This window comes from Panthera onca, chromosome A3, assembly GCF_046562875.1.
Source record: "Panthera onca isolate mPanOnc1 chromosome A3, mPanOnc1 haplotype 2, whole genome shotgun sequence".
NCBI classification, from domain to species: domain Eukaryota; kingdom Metazoa; phylum Chordata; class Mammalia; order Carnivora; family Felidae; genus Panthera; species Panthera onca.
The window spans coordinates 135,833,673-135,853,565 of NC_138341.1; the positions used below are offsets into that span (position 1 = coordinate 135,833,673).

Consider the following 19,893-nt stretch of genomic DNA (forward strand, 5'->3'; position numbering starts at 1 on the left):
GAGCCACCCAGGCGCCCCAGAAACTCCAGCTTTTTAATGTTACTATTTGCATAGTATATCTTTTTTTCTATCCCTTTGCTTTCAACCCATTTGTGTCTTTCAATCTATGGTGTTTCCATGTATAGATAGCACATAGTTGGGTCTTGCTTTTTCATCCGTTCTGACAGTTTCTGTCTTTTGAAATATTTAGTCTATTCAAGACTGGATATGATTAGATTTATGCCTGTCATTTTACTGTTTATTTTCTTCTATCTGTCGTATGTCTCTCTTTTCTTCTCCTTTGCTGTCTTATTTTATGTTAAATATGTTTTCATGAATCACTTTGACTTGTCTATTTTTTTTTGTACTATCTTTTGAGTTATTTTATTAGTGGTTGCTCTAAGGATTCCAACATGCATTTTAATTTAGCACAATCTGCTTCAGAATACTAAATTTCAGTTACATACAGGAACTTTCTCCAGCATGTCTCATTTTTCTCCCCGTCCTTGGCGTCATTATAAACGCAACCATACAGTGTTAGGATTATTGCTTTGCCCAATCTCATATTGTGTTAAAAGGCAAGAGAAGAGACGGAATTTACTTATAGAATCTGTTACATTTACCGTTTCTGCTCCTCTTCATATCTTCTCATGAATTCAAGTTACCGTCTGGTGCTAATTTCAACTTGAAGAGCTTCCTGTAGTATTTCTTGGAAGGCAGATCTCCTATCAACAAATTCTTTCAGTCTTTGTTTATCTGCAAAAGTGTTTGTTTCACCTTCACTTTTTATATTTGCTAGGTATGGAATTCGTGCTCGACAGTGTGTTTTATTTCAGCATGTTGAGTATGTCATTCTACTGCTCTTGGATCCATTATTTCTGATGAGAAGTCAGTCACCAATCGTATTTCCCTTGTCGCTTTCATTTGACATCCATCTGTACGATAAATAGTACTCCGTCCCCTTGCTTTCAACTGGCAAGTGTCTTTAGGTCTGAAGTGAGTCTCTTGTAGGCAGCATATGGATGGGTCTTGTTTTTTTTTTTTTGCTTGTTTGTTTGTTTTAAATCCATTTGGACACCCTATTTCTTTGGATTGGAGCATTTAGTCCATTTACATTCAGAGTCATTTTTTTTTTCAGAGTCATTGATAAATATGTACTTAGTGCCATTTTATTACTTGTTTTTTTGTTGTTTCTGGAGATTTTCTCTGTTCTTTTCTCGTCTTTGTCACTTTTGGTCTTTCTCTTATTGCTTTCAAGAGTAAGGGCATCCAGGAGCGCCCAGCTGGCTCAGTTGGTGGAGCGTTACAACTCTTGATCTCCGGGTTGTGAGTTCAAGTCCACTGGGTTCAGAGATTACTTAAAATCTTAAAAAAACAAAAAAGAATAGGAACATCCACAGGCAAAAACGTCACAGATTTCATACTTAACTGAAGTTTCATAATTTTCATTAATAAATCTCAGTTTATTGTATGACTTTGACCAATGTCCAGCGGGTTATGATGGCTATGTTTGACAGTTTTATCCAGCTTTTTAAAAAAAATTTTAATGTTTATTTATTTTTGAGAGACGGGGAGAGAGAGAGAGGGAGAGAAAGAGAGAGAGAACATGGAAAATGGGGGAGGGACAGAGAGAGAAGGAAACAGAATCTGAAGCAGGCTCCAGGCTCTGAGCTGTCAGCACAGAGCCTGATGTGGGGCTCAAACCCATGAACCATGAGATCATGACCTGAGCCGAAGTCAAGACACTTAACCAACTGAGCCACCCAGGCACCCCTGTCTAGCTTTTTTATTTTTTAAGCTTATTTATTGAGAGAGAGAGAGAAAGTGCAGGGGAGGGGAGAGAGGGACGAAGAGAGAATGCCAAGCAGGTTCGATGCTGACAGCAGAGACCCCCATGTGGGGCTCCAACTCACGAAGTGTGAGATCATGACTTAAGCCAAAGTCAGATGCTCAACCAACTGAACCACCCAGGCGCCCCAACTTACTTTCTTTTTGAATACTTTTTAAATGTTTATTTATATTTGAGAGAGAGAGAGAGACAGTGTGCAAGCAGGAGAGGGGCAGAGAGATGGAGACAGAATCCGAAGCAGGCTCCAGGCTCTGAACTGTCAGCACAGAGCCTGGCTCGGGGCTCAAACTCACAAACTGTGAGATCATGACCTTAGGTGAAGTCGGCCGCTTAACCAACTGAGCCACTCAGGTGCCCGCCTCCAACTTACATTTTTAAAAACACCCTGGATACTTGTATTAGTTAAGTATTGCTCGTAAGAAAGCAATTAGTTAAGTATTGCTCATAAGAAATACCCCAAATGTATTGGCTTAAAACAACACATATTTATTATCTCATAGTTTCCGTAGGTCAGAAATTTAGAAGCAGTTTACCTTCATGCTTCTGATTCACGTTCTCTCATGGGGTTGCAGTCAAGTTGTCACCTGGGTCCTGACTGGGGGTCAAAATCCATTTCCAGGTTCGCTTCCTTGGCTGTCGTAGGAGGCCTCAGTTCCTCACCATGTGAGTCTCTCCGGAGGGTTGCCCGTGATGTGGCATCGGTCTTCCTCCAAAGCGAGTAATGCAAAAGACAGTGTAACCGAGATGGAAGTCACAGGGTCTTTTTATGGCCTAGTCTGAGAAGCCTCACGGTGGCCCTGCTTCGCTGCGCTCATTAGAAGTGAATAGCTAAGTTCAGCCCACACCCAGCGGGAAAATTAAACACCATCTCTTGAAGAAAGAAGTACTCGAGAACTTTATGATGGCAAATGAGTCACTTTAGAGAAACAGAAGGAAATTAAGGGGTGGAAACCATACCCTATAAGTCATTATAGACACAGCTGCCAGGTTATTCTCATCATATGAAGGTCTGTCCACGTGATTTTCCTGCTCAAAAGTCTTCATACTTTTCCATTGCCTACACCCGACAGGACGAAGCTTAAAATCTGTAGCGTGTAATTCAGGGCCCAGCTGCCCCTCTCCCTTTCCCGTGGATCGACCGAACGGAGACATTCTTCTTCCCCACGCCTTTCCTTCTTGTTCCTCCTCCCTAAAATGTTCTTTCCTCCAATCTCGACATGCCCAAATCCTTTTGGTACCCGCCTTGCTATCTTTGGATTTCTTTCTTTCTGATAAAGTGACTTAGCAAAATTAAAAAAGAAAATGCTTTGTGGATGTTTGGAGAATGGACTGTAATAGAGCAAGGATAGACGTAGTCGGGTTTGTTCAAGGCTATTGCAGACATGTGAGTGAGGGCTAGTGGAGACCTGGACCGAGTGGGAGCAGTGGAGACAGAAGTGGATAGGTTGCATGTATGCTCTTACAGTGGAACTGATACGGGATTTGCCTTAGCACCGGGTGGGCGTGCAGCACCATGGAATCGGGGATGACTTCCAGGTGTTTGGCATTGCTCATTGTGGAGCTGGTAGCCCTATTTCCTGTGAGAGGGCCACATTTGGGGTGCTCATGCCGACGTGGAGATGCCCACAGGGAAACCTATGGTAAGGTCAAGGGACAGTTAGGTCAATTAGAAACATGGGTCTGGAGATCAGAGAAGACAAACTTGAGAGTTCTCAGCATACAGATGGTTTTAGGATGGGGCATGGGTGGGGTCCCCCCAGGAAGAGAGCGGAAGAAGAGGAGGGTCCACACCTAGTTGCTGGGGACCTGCAGGATCTAGAGAACAAGCAGAGGGACAGCTCAGAGGGAGAAGTCTGAGAAAAGCTGAAGGGGGAGGGAGAGAGCCAGGAAAGGGTGTGCCTTGTTTGCAGAGAAAGGATAATATTCCAAGGAGGTTGCAGGGGCGCCTGGGTGGCTCGGGCAGTTGAGCGAGCGACTTCGGCTCAGGTCACGATCTCACGGTCTGTGGGTTCGAGCCCCGCGTCGGGCCCTGTGCTGACAGTTCAGAGCCTGGAGCCTGCTTCGGATTCTGTGTCTCCCTCTCTCTCTCTCTCTGCCCCTCCCCTGCTCATGCTCTGTCTCTCTGTCTCAAAAATAAATGAAAACATTAAAAAAAAAAAAGAGGATTGCAGCTGTCTGTGCCCGTTTCTCTTGCAGTATTGAATGGATGAAAACGGGGAAGTGTTTTTGGATATGGAAAACTTTTGGCGTTGGCAGGTGTAGTTCAGTAGCAAGAAGGAGACAGAAGAATGAGAGCAGTGTGGTGAAATGGGATGGGAGGATGGAGAATTTAAACACTCGGGTATTTGGTCTACACTCACCCAGTAAGACCCTGCAAACCGCACTGTGTGGCCTCCTGAGCCTCTCCCACGTGTCCTGGCTTCATCCTTACGCCTGCCTCATTCTCAGTTACCACCAGGTCTCACCTGATCAAGTCCACTAACAGCGTCCCCGCCTCTACTTTGCTCCTTCACATCCTTTCTCCACGGCAGCCAGAACGACCTTCGGAAAACCCTACATCTGATCGCATCACTCCTGTGTTTCAAAGCTTTCAATGGTCACCATTACCCTGGGGATGAAGTCCAAACCACTGGCGAGTTTCTAGGTCATCTGGCTCCGGCCTCCCTCCCTCCCTCTCTCTCCCCCCCTTTTCCCACATCTGCCCTCCAGTCCTTTTCTTTCACCGTCACCTTCATTTTTCCAACTGTGCCCCACGGTCGTTGTCCTCCAGGTTCAAGTCTGAAGTCTTAGCTTAAACACGGTTCCCCTAGAAAGACCTTCCTTCACCTCTCCTTGAACCCCCTCCCCTCTACACTGTCATCTGAGATGGCTTTTCTTTTCTCTGCCATTCGCACCAGGCAGGCTGTCTCTGTGCTTTACGACCGTGTCACAGCACTTAAGACCAAGTAGGCGCTCAGTAAATATTTCTTGAGTGGATTAAGGGGAACCAACTTCTCATTTCCATGGTAATGCTCCGCCAGAATCTTTCGTAAATGGGAAAATATCTTAAATGGCTTTATTTACTTTCAGCAATGTAAGCTAATGTGGACATTTTAGATGAGGCTTTTCAAAAATCAACAGGTCAACAATATCTCGGGAGGCAAGACCCACAGACTCAATTATTCTACATCATTGCGACTTATAGATCGAATGTAATGCTTTCATTAAAGGATTGTTTGTTAATCCAGTTAATAATGAGTCACCTATTGAGGTTGAACGAGAGGTGAGTTAAACAATCCCTGATTCTGTAGGAGTAATTAGTTATCCATATATTAATTTGCCTGCTTTCAATTCAGGCACTATTAAAACAAAAAAATCCAAGGGGAGAGGTAGTAGGAGTTTAACAGCCATCCATTCTTTGCAACGTTTTCAGAAAGCAAACGAAAATGAACGCTGAAACCAGCCAACAGCAGGGGCACTCATTAACTTAATGCACTTTAATCTTGTGAATAGAAGCTAGAGCTTGAATCATGGAATCTGGAGCTGCAGACTTCCACCCCCAGCCACCTGAAAGACATCTCCACATGGCTGTTCTGATGGCACCTCCAATTCAGCACATCCCAATCTGAACTCGTTATCCAACACATTGTGGTTCTTTGCGGAAACCCGCCCTCCTCAGCAACATCTTCCTGGGTGCACTCCTTGGCCCCCTGAAAGTGTCAGGTTACCACATCTTGGGGACAATCTCGCAGCAGCCACCCTGGTCCCTTCTCAGTCTCCTGGATAACTCTCACTGAGGCCTCTTAAATTCCTTTCCCACCTCCATGTTCCCCTCCATAAAGCCTCCTGCCTCAGGTATGGAACTCAGCTTTGAAAACCCAAATATGGTCCTGTCACTTCCGCAAAGCAAGTAAACCAAAAGACCCCCAAAATATCTCATCCCCATCGTAATAACTCATCCTTACTGAACACTGATTGTGTGCAAGCTCCGTGCTCAGTGCCCTGCATACGTTATTGCATGAAATCCTTCCACATACCCCTCAGTTAACATCCTAACTCCTCACCAACATCTGGCCTCCCTGTCCTGCCCACTTCATCCAGGCTTCTCCCTGGCTCGCCAGGTGCCAGTGGGCTTTGCGTTGCCAGGACACATGGCAAGCCTTGGCTCCTCAAATGCTCTCTGCTTGGTCCAAGCTCGCTTGACTTCCTTTGTCCTATGACTCTCAGCTCAAATGTAAGTTTCACAAAGAAGCCTTGTCTGATGGTCCAAAGTTGGCCCCTCCTATTATCATAAAACACCAGCATTTGTTACCTTCTGTCATTACTTTTGTTTGTTCCCTGTTCAGCTCCCTCAGCAGAAGGTAGGCTCCTCCAGGACAAAGCCCAGGTCTGATTTGTTCACCAGTGAGCTGGAGGAGTAGCATGGGGCCAGATGATTGGGGCGCTCAATAAACAGGAGTGGAATGAATAAGAGAAGGAATGAACGAAATCACAGTTCCCAGTAAGCACTCTGGAAATGGTCGCTATTATCAATATCCTCGAGCTCACATCTCTAGTGCTCTTCCTCACCGACCCGGGCTTTCTCTCCAAGCACCCAGATCTGACAGTGTTGACGCCCCTGCTCAGATCTTTCTGTGATGATCACAAGACTATCACTTTGGTATCTCCTACTACGTGCAGGGAACCATGATGTGGGCTTAAAAAGCATCATCTCAGTTATCCTTACCGACTACCCCACGAGGTAGACTCTCGTTTCCAGGGCATTTGAGAGCGGTTTTGCCTTAGTGAGCCCTTCTTCCATAAAGAAGTATTTAATGTTATATATTACACTGCATCCACTGGTAGAATTGGTATACCAATTATACAAATACAATCCAGGCTGGATTCATTTTTACAATATGCATTGTTATTCTGATTTTAAAGGAAATGGGAACATTTTCGTGGGCCCTGGACACTAGGCCCAATAGGTCAGCCCTGCTCTTGTGCCCCGTTGTCAGATGAGAAAACTGATGCTCTCAGGACCGAAAGTCACGGCGAAGAAGGAGTGGAGCCGGGACCCGAACCCAGGACAAGAGAGAGTCTGGTGTTTAACTTCTATCCGGAGTTAAAACCCCTGGGACCCACCCAGGTTGTGCTCCAGGATCCCTTCGGGGCGCTCTGTCCTCCCCCGGGGGCCCAGAGCCACCAGCCCAGGACAGCCTTTGTGCCCCGCCCCCTCGCTCAGGCCCCGCCTCCCGCCGGCTCCCGCCGGGGTCCGGGCGCCTGGAGCCACGACTGTAGGGCAGCTCTCTATGCCCCGCCCCTTCCCCGGACCGAGGCGCGCGGCCGCGGGGGGGGGGGCGGAGCCGCGGGACCGCGCGTGCGCTCGCCCGCCTCTGCCCGTGCGCATGCGCCGTGTTCGCGCGCGCTCGCGGGAGAGGATGGCGGGGGCCGCGCCGGGCGCCATCATGGAGGAGGACTACTTCGGGAGCGCGGCCGAGTGGGGCGACGAAGCGGACGGCGGCCAGGTGAGGGGGGGCGCCGGGCGCCCCCGACGAGGACCGTTGGTCTCCGTCGCCGGCGGGCCGGCCCCGCCCCCGCCGCGCCGGGCCCCGCGGTCACCGAGTGGTTCAAGCACAGCCCGCCCCGCCCCCTCCCCGCCCGGGGCGCGCTCCCCGCGCCCCCAGAGCGCCCGCCACCCGCCTTCGTCCCCGGGCCAGCGGGGCCCGCCCAGAGCGCCGCTGCCCGTCGAGGGGCGAGCACGCGGCCTCCGTGCGTCTCCGTTTCCTCCCTTGCAAACGAGTGGGGGCGGGGACGGGGCGGGAGACCCGGGCGTGAGGTCCCCCGGCGCCGCGGCCGCCTCGCTGGGGTCTGGGCGGCGGAGGGGTAGACGCCCCTACCCGTGGTCCCAGTGGCCACTCCCTTGGGGCCGGCCTCGGCCTACCGGCCCGCCAGGCATAGAAGGCACGAACTCGACGGCGGATCGGGCTCAGAGCGCCAAATTTGAACCACTAAGTCGCTTAGAAAGTCCAAACCAGCATCATGAGGGGGAAAGTACAACTTGGGGCTTTCGTAACACGTGTTTTACTGTTTGTAAAACGTACTTTTCGGTGCTTTGGTCTGATCCAGTCAATCCTTCCATCGTTGACCTGGAGGGGTTTGGTATGGAGGCTGAGGAGGGGTCTTCCCTTGTCCCCCCTCCCCCCCTCCCCCAGGAGGGTTGGGAACTCCGACCTGGTAGCCCCAGCCCTGCCAGTGTAGTCCAAGTTTATTCTAATCTGAAAACCCACGAAGTGCTGGTTTAACTTGCAGCTTCTCAGGTCCCTCCCCTGGAGCAGATAGGTTGGCCTGGAGGGGAGCCTGGGAATTTGCCGTTTAGCAAGAGTCCACATCAGGTGTGGGCAATACCGAGCGCTTTGAAGGAAGGACGGAGTGGGGCGCAGGTGGTTGAAGGGGGCAGGGGTGCAAGGAGGGCTTGGGAGCTGAGGATCGGAGATGCGAAGACAGGTGCTGTGTTTGTGGAGCAGAAAGGAGTCCTCGCTGGTGAGCAGTCTGGTGGATGCGGCGGCCCGAGGTCTGCGGGGGAACCAGGTCTGAAGGGCCTTTGACGGCTGCTGAACGTGACTTGTTCAAGAGTTTGGGGCGGGGAGTGACAGCACAAGGTTCGTGTGTTTGGAGGCAGCTTCAGCGGACGGCCCGCGCTCGCGCTGTCTCACTCCCCTCGCAGGATTGCGAGCTGGCGAAGGAGTGGGGACCCAGCCCAGGTCCTTTGTCTCCACCGCCACTTTATCACACCGCTGGACAACCAATGGGACGTGAATGAGCTTAGTGGTGGCTTCGTGTTCCGAGCGTCCCGTTCAAGATGTCACGGCACTGGTCACTCTGGGCCTTCAAGTCATGACCTTACCACTGAGGCATATCCAGGGGCCGTCTAGACCAGGGCCCTCGTTTTATAAGCCGACAGTCCACCTTGTGCCCTAGTGTGTGCCGCTAGGAACGGCAGGGCCAAGCGTAGACCCCGCCGACAGGAGGCTGGGGAGTCTCGCGTTCGGGGAACTTTTGTCGTGACCCCCATTCGGTGCACCGACCCTCATAGGCTCTCGGTGATGAGAGGGGTGGACCAGATGTTCCCTTCACGTACATGCTGACTGCTCAGAGGAGGAAGAGGAAGTCCAGCAAGGTGACCGAAGGGGTGACGTGAGCTGGATTTCGAACGATGGGGGTGGGTCAGTTCTCGTGACGCTAGGTGTGCTCACTGGACGCCACGTTGCTGGACCTGAGAGGCGGAAGACGCGCACGGAGGCCACGGTGATGTTAAGTCTAGGTGATGACAGTGAAGAGCTGCTGAATGCCGGTGGTGCAGTCTGGCTTCGGGTTGCCGGTGGGGGCTGGCAGGAGACGAGACCGGCCAGGTGGCAAGTGAAGGGTTACAGTCATGCTAGAGGTGGGAGAGCCTTTCTGAGGGAGACTGGAAGCTTTACGCAAGAGAGAAGCATCAGACGTGCGGCCTGTGAAGACCGTGGTGGCGTCAACATGGAAGGTGACCGACAGGCAGGCGTGAGGCTGAGCCGCCCGGGACATACCGCTCCCGCAGGCACGCACAAAATCAGGAACGGGAAAGGCGGGAGGAGGGGCCAACGGGAGAGACCCGGGGGAAGCAGAATGGGCGGGTCCTCACGACGGGACGCGCGGTGGAGTGAGGGAGCAGAAACCGAGGGTGACTCACACCTTTGTGAGTTTGGGGTACCAGGCGGACGACGGAACCCTTCACTAAAACATAGGTGGTGGGACAAAGATCTGTTCGGAGGTCAGTTCTGGACCTAATGAGTTTGGAGAAGTAGCAGGCATCCGAGGGGCAGTGAGAATAAACTGCTGACGCTTGAGTCTGGAGCTCGAGAGAAAGAGAGAGATCCAGGCTAAATTCTAGATTTATGAGCAGGGAGGTGGCATCACCCAAGAGAAGAGGGAGCAGGAGAGAGGAGGGCTGAGGACAGAGGCCCCAGAAAACAGCCCCACAAGGACGAGTCTCGGGGTGAAGGCCAGCCTTCCTTCACGGCCTCCTCCAGGCTCCCCGCACAAGGCAGGTCTGAAAGACTCCCCAGTCCCCACGGAAGGAATCTGCTCCCAAAGCATTGCTTACAGAATTGCCCAGGGGTGGGCAGACTTTTTGGTAAAGGACCACATACTAGACATTTTAGGCTTTGCCGGTCCCTGTCCCGACTACTTAACTCTGCCATGATGGGGAGAAAGCAGCCATAGACAATATGTAAAATTCCAAAAAATTCTCAGATGGGTGTGGCTGTGTTCCAACAAAACTCTACTTAGAGAAACAGAAGGGCTGGATTTGGCCCTGAGCCGTGGTTTGCTGATCCCTGGTCCAGCTCTTACACCATCATGTTAGTCACTTGCATGGAAGGTTGGTCTCTCCTCGTTTGTAAAGTCCTTTGGCAGAAAAGGCTAGATCCTGTCTTCTATTTCCGGGGATTTCTAGAGGCGAGTACAGTGCTCAGTACAGAGTAAGCATCTAAAAAGCATCTGCCTAGTGGTTGGGATGACCGTGTTAACACCGGATGGACCTTGATGTCACACATCATCCTGCTTTGTTCTTAGATTCAGTGACTTGCCTAAGGTTGTTTCCACACAGAACAGGGCCTGGTGTCCAGCCAGTCCTGCTGATTGGAGGCAAGTCTGTGATCTCTGCTTCCTAACAGCGTATTGATGGCTTGTGCCTTCGAGAATCACTCCATCAGTCTTTGTTGGAAAGCATTAAATGGCACGTGTGAAATAATAATAGTGAAAACAATAATAACTGACATCTGTTGAACTCTCACTGAACGTCAGGCGCTAGGCTTGGTTCGTCCAGAAATTAGGTTACAGAATCCTTCCAAAAGTCCAATGGGAACAGCACTGGTACGATCTTTAATAGAGGAGGAAGCGGATACCCCGAGAGCTTAAGTACCTTGCGTGACCACCGTACACACGCGTGCCAGCATGTAGTTGCGATACAGACCCCCTTGGTGTGTTTCTGGATTCCATTTTCTTAGCCACTCGTTATTTGTCCAGCCCACTTCCTGAGATGATCACAGAAGTCAAATGAAGTAACGTATGTGGAATGCTTTTGAAATGGACAGGGTTCTGCAGATTTAAGGTGAGATTGCAGGATACTTGCGTTGATGAAAAAGTAGCCTGGCTCTTTTTATCACCAGCAGGAGGATGATTATGGAGAAGGAGAAGACGATGCGGAGGTCCAGCAAGAATGCCTACATAAATTTTCTACCCGGGATTATATAATGGAGCCCTCCATCTTTAACACTCTGAAGAGGTGTGTGAGAAGGGTCATGTGTGTGGGGAGGAAGCTGGGGAACTTAGAGACTGTGTAATGGACCCAGAGGGTGATCTGCAAAAGCCAGAGTAATGTGATTTGGGAATGGAAAGCTTCTAGACCCCGCCCCACCCCGCCCCCGCTTTAAAAATCTTAATATCCTGACTATCTTGTCATTGATCCCCATGCCCGCCTACATTCCTATGAGTGTCCTAGCTTTTTTTGTTACCTTTTCTAGGTATTTTCAGGCAGGAGGGTCTCCGGAGAATGTTATCCAGCTACTGTCTGAGAACTACACTGCCGTGGCCCAGACCGTCAACCTGCTGGCTGAGTGGCTCATTCAGACAGGTGCTTTGTGGGTGGCCCCGTCGTCCTGCCTGGTCACCCCCCCCCCCCCGACTTTTTTTTAATAGACCTTTGGATCATTATAATGCTGATAAACCAGAAAGGCCTTGTTTGTTTTCCTGGTTTTTAAGACTTCTGTAAGTGGGAACTGAACTTCTTACCCATGTTCATCTGCTTGATTCCTATCTTTGATTCACTAATTTGAGGTTTACGGGTAGCCTGCAAATGGGATTCTCATGGAGCTGTTTTCCCTACTATGTTGTAGAATTATGGGGTCAGACTGTATATCCTCACTGCGTCATTTCTTTTTTTTTTTTTTTTTTTTTTTTTAATTTTTTTTTAATGTTTGTTTATTTTTGAGACAGAGAGAGACAGAGCATGAACGGGGGAGGGTCAGAGAGAGAGGGAGACACAGAATCTGAAACAGGCTCCAGGCTCTGAGCCATCAGCACAGAGCCCGACGCGGGGCTCGAACTCACGGACCGTGAGATCATGACCTGAGCCGAAGGCGGACGCTTAACCGACTGAGCCACCCAGGCGCCCCTTCACTGCGTCATTTCTAAGAGGTCTGTTATAGCAAGCGGTGGATGATGGATAATTTAGGCCTGGGTATGATTGTGGCTTTTAGCTAATCTGATCAGGGTAGAGCCTCACTGTAAGGCCACTGAGCTGGGTGCAGATGACGTCATGGAGTAGGTGCTGCTGGAAGGCAGTGGGTTCCCTGCTGCCCCAGCTCCTGAACACGGTGCACCTCTCACGGCTGGCATCTGCTCTCTTTCCACCCTGTCGGGTATGTCTTTCTGTCCTCCTGCCTGTCTGTTTTGGCAGTTTGTCCTTGTCTTTACCGAGGCGTCCAAGATGCTGCTGTCCTTTCCGTGAAGGCAGACGGCCTTCTGTGTTCTGCCTTGGGCTCCTTTTTGGGGTCTTACCGTTGACCAAGGTTAATAAATCTGAATTTTTATGAGAGGTCCCGAATTCCAAGTGGTCAGAAGCAATTCTGTGATCTTTGGTTCACATACAGACTTTTGACCTGTCTACTTTTTCCAAAGTAGTGTAACAAATTGAGAGATGGCCATTTTCCATCTGGCTTTTGTCATTTTCTTTCAGGTGTTGAACCAGTGCAAGTTCAGGAAACTGTGGAAAATCACTTGAAGAGTTTATTGATCAAACATTTTGACCCCCGCAAAGCAGATTCTATTTTTACCGAAGAAGGAGAGGTGAGGAGTCTGTCTTCTTTTTCTAATGCCAGTTCCTAGGATCTTTTGCTCATTCCACGTGTACGGTGGAACGTGGCGTATCAGGCAAGTAATGCAAAAAGTTGGGTCCTAAAGTCAAGGGGTGAGACAGAAATTGTGTAGAGTCAGAATTGCCCTCAAAATGCTCTCTGCAGGGTAGTGAGCTCTTGCACACTGAGAGGCACACGGGTGGTGAACTAGAGAGGAGGACTGGCAGACTCACACCTCCCACTTCTGTCGACTCTCGAGCACCGGTCCTGGGAGTGGTGTGGGGTACTCGTCCGGGTCCTCCAGGAAGCAGACACCAGGCCGGGATTCTGTGTGCAGGAGATACGAACAACACGCCTGTGAGAGAAGACGGGCGGGGGCTGGGGAGCCACGATGCAGGTCTGGGCTCAGAAGGCAGAAGGGAGGAAGGAAGGTTGGGGGTGAAGAGCCTTAGGCGACCGTGCAGTTTTCAGAAAGTTCCAGCGGTGTCAGTGGGTGTCTTCGGGCCACAGTCCCCTGTCGCTGGAGCCCCATGTCTCCTGGGAACCAGCCTGCCGGGAGCCCTGCCGTACTCGATTGGTGGCTGGGAGTATCCGGCGGGCAGCTGGCCTTGGCACCGGTGGGGGGTGGACTCTGTCAGTCACACAGTAGGGGAGCTGAGAGACGCGTGTTCGCGGCCACCACACATGGCGATGGCCAAAACCTCTGCCCTATCACACGGCCTTTTCCTCTTGCCAAGGGCAAGATGTGGCATATGTGTTACTTGTGCCTACGCTGCGGCCACACTACGTGTACTTCCCTAGACTCGAGTGGCTCCGAGAAGCGCCCTTCAGTGCACTCTGGTGTGCGGTTGAGTCTTCCAGAAGCCGTGAGTGGGCTTTCAGGGCTCCAGCGCTGCCGCTCGGCTGCCCGTGTGGCGTCGCCGGCTCTGCTCTGCTTCCTGTGCCGGGACCACAGGGCTGGAGCTCGACGCTCACGGGGGCTCTTCCAACTGGAATGTCCAGTGGTTGTTTATACGATACCGTCTTCACTAAAGCTCAAGCGAGGCCTTTTATCTCGCCGTCCATTTGTTTGTTGGCAGACCCCAGCTTGGCTTGAACAAATGATTGCACATACCACGTGGAGAGATCTTTTTTACAAACTGGCTGAAGCCCATCCAGACTGCTTGATGCTGAACTTCACTGTTAAGGTAGGCAGGGGACTAGTGTCACAGAAAAGGCGAAGGCATTTATGAGTGAGAGTTATGTTAGTTGGGAAGTGGTCTGTTTCTTTTGAAAGGTCATATTTGCTTTTTGGTAAAGGTCTCCATCACTTCGCCTCTGTAAATCTGAACGGTGAGAAAGAAAAGCATAGAATATGTATATATGTTTTTGGATCAACGTGGACTGTGTTTTAGGATTTGGCAGGAACGTATTTTTAGAGTCCATCGTGTGCTGAGAGGACCCTTTAAGAAGGCCTGGTTTGGGGCGCTCGGCTGGCTTAGTCGGAGCATGTGACTCTTGATCTCGGGGTCGTGAGTTCGAGCCCTACGTTGGACACAGAAATTAGTTTAAAAAAAAAAAGGCGGCCTCGTTCGTCCACTTCATGTTACACACGAAGAAACCGAGATGGGATGGTTAGCCTGGGCCACAAGCCTAGTCAGTGGTGAGGCGGGGATCAGAATAAGCGTTTGAGACCTGAGACCGGTGTTTGCTTGTCCCACCTTCCCACGCACGCTGACGACAAGCCAACTTTCTGTGAAACGTGTGGTCACTACCTGTTGACGCTCTGGCCTCTCGTTTTTGTATTGTAGCTGATTTCTGACGCAGGGTACCAAGGGGAGATAACGAGCGTGTCCACAGCCTGCCAGCAGCTGGAAGTGTTCTCTAGAGTGCTCCGTACCTCTCTAGCTACAATTTTGGACGGAGGAGAGGAAAACCTTGAAAAAAACCTCCCTGAGTTTGCCGTAAGTTCTTTGTGTGTCTCAGAAGGCGGCCGTGCATCGGGGTCATGCGTTCTCAAACATGAAATGCTTCTTGCCTGGAGAGAATGTCCAGGTCAGAAGGCCAGTTCCAGCACAATAACTCGCATGCAGAGTGGTTGGGGGTTTGGCTCTTTTGTCGACATCTGTCACTGCTGCAGTTACGGAACCCCAAACCCTCTCCCCCTGCAACGTTCCAGAAGATGGTGTGTCACGGGGAGCACACGTACCTGTTTGCCCAGGCCATGATGTCCGTGCTGGCCCAGGAAGAGCAAGGAGGCTCCGCCGTGCGCAGGATCGCACAGGAGGTGCAGCGCTTCGCCCAGGAGAAGTGAGAGACGGTGTTTGTGCTCGTCCTGGTCCTGACTGGGTGCTCCCCGCAAAGCTCCCCCTTCGCCCTGTGTCCACCGGCAGAGACTCTAGGCCCTCCTCTTGACAGACAGATTAACTGCCTTCTGTCTAGTAGAGCTAGAAAGGTCAGGGTAGTTTTAGATACACGGAGAGAGCTTGCTTTCTGAAGTTTGGCTTTGATGAGTACTTTATAAGGTACTTGATTATTGTGCAGTTCACTGGGTTTGTGAACCTGTGTTTTCATATATTAGGATTCATCAATAGCAAATGATAGCGGTCCTGAAATAGTTATTCAGTAGTTTAATTGTTCTGTTGTGGTCCATATCTTACGGAATAAAATTAGCCCTTGCTGGCTTTATTCTCTCCTAACGGGGTCTTAATAAGACATGAAAAGTGAATGGCTCCTCTTGGAAAGTCTGCAAGCTGTATCCAACCCTTCTTTCCCAGTTAGCTCTAAATGCTGTTTTTGTGGGTCAGTCAAGATACCAGTGAATGACAGACATATGAAAAAAAAGGGACCCAAACAATTCCAAGAATGAGGTGTGAAAAAAAAGGAAGGGAAGAGGCAGAGAAGGAAGGAGAGGGCAGGGAGCCACCTTCCTAACAGTGGGATCTGTGCTTTCCCTCACCCAGAGGTCATGATGCCAGTCAGATCACACTTGCGCTGGGCACAGCTGCCTCCTACCCCAGGGCTTGTCAGGCTCTTGGGGCCATGTTGTCCAAAGGAGCCCTGAATCCGGCCGACATCACGGTCCTCTTCAAGATGTTCACGAGCATGGACCCGCCTCCTGTTGAACTCGTAAGTTGCTTTCGTTTTAATAATAAGGTGGGACCCCCTCCGTGCCGATTAGAAGGGTTATTTTGGAAAGCCTGTGTTTCTCCTAAGTCCCTGAATACAAATTCGTTTCTGTCCTTTTCCTCGTCCTCCCCCGTCACGTCCTCGGCGTGCCCTCACTCCTGCCGTAAGCGCATGTGGACTGACCTGACGTCTCCTCCGCGCGTTCCTTTTCATCGAGCCCTGTGTGTCTCCTCAGATCCGGGTGCCGGCCTTCCTGGACCTGTTCATGCAGTCGCTCTTTAAACCAGGGGCCCGGATCAACCAGGACCACAAGCACAAGTACATCCACATCTTGGCGTATGCCGCCAGCGTGGTTGAGACCTGGAAAAAGGTGCCATCAGTTCTGAGGATCGATGCACTTTTAGGGGGACAAGTAACCTCCTCTCTTTGGTGTTATTTGGGAATTTGGGCTGTAAGAAGTCATGAGCCCAACTAGCGTCAGAAACCTGTTTGTAGCGCTCGTGCATGAAATAGTCAAAGTGCTGAATGTCTCAAGAGAACGTGCATAGCATCTGTGAATACTTTTCACACTGGCATTTGAAGTGCGACTACAGAGATAAGCAGGTCCCTCTCTGCCACAGGCCCAGCCTCACTGGCTTGTTCCTGCACGCTGGGCGACTCCGACGGGTGGCAGCCGAATGGACTCGGCTCCAGGGACAGGGGAGGGGGTTTGCAGAGAGGGGTAGCCCGTAGCAGATGACCCCAACTGCAAGGCCACCGGGACTCACTAACTCTGTGTGTGTGTGTGTGTGTGTGTGTGTGTGTGTGTTCAGAACAAGCGCGTGGGCATCAACAAAGATGAGCTGAAGTCAACGTCAAAAGCCGTGGAGACTGTTCACAACTTGTGCTGTAATGAAAACAAAGGGGCCTCCGAGCTAGTGGCCGAGCTCAGTACACTTTATCAGTGCATTAGGTGAGCAAATTAAACCTTAGTTCTGAACTTGATCCTTCTGGAGGAAGTTGGTTGAATTTTCATTTTATTAAAGGCTTATGTATTTAACAAAAGCTTCAGAGACACTTACGGGTTTCAGTTTTTTTGTAAAATGTATCTAGAGGACTTTAAATTGTTTCAGCAGCACGAGTACTTCTCAGGTGCTTATCTGCCAGAAGTCTGTTCATGAATTAGCCTAAGGAAATGGAAGACCAACCAGAATTACAAAAGCTGCTTCGGAGGGAAGGGTCTATTTACCGTAAAAATCAGGCCAACGAAGTGTTGCTTGTGTAGAAGTGACGTGATCACAGCAAGGATACAGACGCCTGCGTTGATCAGACAGGCTTACAGATAGGGTGGTCCTCTTAGGTGTTTGAGGCTTTCCCCTGGTAGTCTCTACTAGGGACAGAGAGAGGGTTTGCCAAATAAAACTTCAGCCCAGTCCAGGCTCCCTGAGAGTTCTGCATTAACGATCTTCTTTTAAACCAATAGTGGTTGAAAATAAGCCAGTAACTGAGTTTGGGTCCCTGTAGCACACGTTGAGAGGATCCTGGCCTCCTGAGACCGTCTCTCTGACCAGCATCTCCTTGGCAGAGCAGAGGGAGAGCCACTTGCTGGGATAGATGGGGCGGTGGCGTTTCTTTGTTTAACTTCATTTAAAGGAAGCATTGTGCCCCATTTTCCCGTAGGTTCCCAGTGGTGGCCATGGGTGTGCTCAAGTGGGTGGACTGGACTGTGTCAGAGCCGCGATACTTCCAGCTACAGACCGACCACACCCCGGTACACCTGGCCTTGCTGGACGAGGTACGGGGGCTGCGGGGCCTTGGGCGGCACTCCGTGTCCGTGCCTTATCCTGCTCGTGCCTGTCCTGCCAGTACATCTGTCACTGAACCCACAGGCTACTCGGTACAGAGCTAGTGACTCTTTATCCTCAGGGAGGATTTTCCTTTTAAGGAACTGGTTTTCGGGTGCCTAAATGGCTCAGTCTGTTAAGCGTCTGACTCTTGATTTTGGCTCAGGTCGTGATCTCACCATTCGTGAGATTGAGCCCCCCACCAGGCTCTCTCCACTGACAGCACGCAGCCCGCTTGGGATTTTCTCTCTCCCTCTCTGCTCCTCCCCCTGCCCCCAGAAAAAAATTTTTAATGTTTCCTGATCTATTTTAATTTTTTTAATGTTTATTATTTATTCTTGAGTTAGAGAGACAGCACGAGCAGGGGAGGGGCAGAGAGAGGGAGGGGCAGAGGGGGAGACACAGAATCGGAAGCAGGCTCCAGGCTCCGAGCTGTCAGCACAGAGCCCGATGTGGGGCTCAAACTTGTGAGCCACGAGATGACCTGAGCCGACGTCGGATGCTCAACCGACTGAGCCACCCAGGCGCCCCTATTTTTGAGAGAGGGAGCACAAGCTGGGGAGGGACAGAGAGTTAAGGGGACAGAGGATCTGAAGCAGGCTCTGTGCTCCCATCAGAGAGCCCGGTGAGGGGCTCGAACTCGGGAACCATGAAATCGTGACCTGAACCGAAATCAAGAGTTGGACGCTTAACCACTGAGCTTCCCGAGGGCCCCCAATAAAAGAAAATTTAAAGAAGGAACTGGTTTCATTGGCTTCATAGATTTCTCAGTTTTTAGCAAGTGTTCCGAAAGGACGAGCAAAGGCACGGAAGCTGACCGGCTTCGGGCGAGGGCTGCCGTCACTAGCCGCCCGCCGTGTGCCGGCCGCGACGGTGATGGCGGTTCCGGGCACCGACGGTGAGCCCGGGGGCCCGGCCGCGGTGCTCAGCGAGGCCCCCTTTGGCGTGTTTGTAGATCAGCACCTGCCACCAGCTCCTGCACCCCCAGGTCCTGCAGCTGCTTGTTAAGCTTTTCGAGACGGAGCACTCCCAGCTGGACGTGATGGAGCAGGTGAGCGGGCGGCCCACGGGCTTCTGGCGGCCGGGGAGGGGACCCGTGGTGACGGCTTTGTCTGCCCCCGCCCTCGTAGCTCGAGCTGAAGAAGACCCTGTTGGACAGGATGGTTCACCTGCTGAGTCGAGGTTACGTACTTCCTGTTGTCAGTTACATCCGAAAGTGTCTGGAGAAGCTGGACACTGACATTTCACTCATTCGCTATTTTGTAACCGAGGTCAGCAACACACCGTTTGTTTGTTTCACGTTTCTACTGTTAACGGCTACTGCTAGCGGCGCCTTTGGGCTTAATTAGTTTATTTCGCGCCCAGCTCTGAGAACTGTGCTCTCTGCTGATCGTGGGGACAATGGTTACATACCATTTACCAAGCACATCCCACCTTCGGGAGCCATATTATGTTTTGCCCGTGGAACCACCTGGGGTCTTGACGTTGGAGGCTCGTATTGTCGCCGGGGAGCAGAGGGCGGGGAGGGGAGGGTGACTGTCCCCAGACCGTCTGCCGTTTCATCGGACGCCGGTGGGACGCCGCTTGTGGCTGTGGGGGAACGGCCTGGTGCGCTGTCGTCCTAGGTGCTGGACGTTATCGCTCCCCCATACACCTCCGACTTCGTGCAGCTCTTCCTCCCCATCTTGGAAAACGACAGCATCGCAGGCACCATCAAGACAGAGGGCGAACGTGACCCCGTGACGGAATTTATAGGTAGGGTTGGGACGTACGTGTCCCTCCGCCGCGACCTGGTCGCCGTTCGCCTCCCGTTTCTAACCCCGTGCCCGTTTTCCTTCCGTGTTAAAGCTCACTGCAAGTCCAACTTCATCCTGGTGAACTAATGCAGCGCGCCCTCCGGAGCCGACACACAACGTTCCGAGACCAGCTGTGGGGAAGCCCTCCCAGGAGCCGTCGCCGAAGAGGCCCCGTCGGCATCTCGGGACCGGGCCCGGGGGGGGGGGGGGGGGAGAGGTGGGCACCGTGGAGCCGCTACCACGGGCGGCCCCCTCTCCTAGGGGCTCGCGCTGCCCCCAGACCCTGCGGCCCGCGGTCTCCCCCCGGCGAGGGAACGGAGTCCCTCCCACGGGTCGCGGCGAGCTCGGGACCAGAGACTCGGAGATTAACTGCCTTCCGAGGTGACTTTTCTCACAAGAACCCGATTGGTCGGCATTTTGTCATGTTAATTTTCCAAGAACAAATTAAAAAGTCTTTCCGCTGGATGGGCAGGTGTAGGTCCCGGTGG

General features: G+C 51.5%; 1 protein-coding gene across 3 annotated transcripts; it reads left to right on the top strand.

Moving 5' to 3' along the window:
- Window positions 1–7,180: 7,180 nt before the first annotated feature.
- NELFCD (negative elongation factor complex member C/D) lies at window positions 7,181–19,870 on the top strand. Of its 3 annotated transcripts, none has more exons than XM_060621314.3 (15): window positions 7,181–7,314; window positions 10,993–11,108; window positions 11,347–11,456; window positions 12,561–12,670; window positions 13,758–13,865; window positions 14,469–14,621; window positions 14,837–14,967; window positions 15,621–15,786; window positions 16,022–16,156; window positions 16,599–16,738; window positions 17,446–17,560; window positions 18,565–18,660; window positions 18,740–18,880; window positions 19,235–19,364; window positions 19,458–19,870. In XM_060621314.3, exons 1-15 carry the CDS (start codon window positions 7,195–7,197, stop codon window positions 19,490–19,492), a joined length of 1,806 nt encoding a protein of 601 aa, XP_060477297.1. In that variant the 5' UTR covers window positions 7,181–7,194; the 3' UTR covers window positions 19,493–19,870. The 3 variants fall into 3 exon arrangements, with proteins under 3 accessions (XP_060477297.1, XP_060477307.1, XP_060477302.1); XM_060621324.3 differs by having other exon boundaries at window positions 18,740–18,791; XM_060621319.3 differs by having other exon boundaries at window positions 7,192–7,314; window positions 10,996–11,108.
- The last annotated feature ends 23 nt before the right edge of the window (window positions 19,871–19,893 follow it).

Excerpts from the sequence above, each read along its gene's own strand:
- NELFCD (XM_060621314.3), top strand. The coding sequence starts at position 7,195 with ATGCGCCGTGTTCGCGCGCGCTCGCGGGAGAGGATGGCGGGGGCCGCG. Across the intron at positions 7,315-10,992 it reads ACGAAGCGGACGGCGGCCAG|CAGGAGGATGATTATGGAGA; the intron begins GTGAGGGGGGGC and ends TTTTATCACCAG. Across the intron at positions 14,622-14,836 it reads AAAACCTCCCTGAGTTTGCC|AAGATGGTGTGTCACGGGGA; the intron begins GTAAGTTCTTTG and ends GCAACGTTCCAG.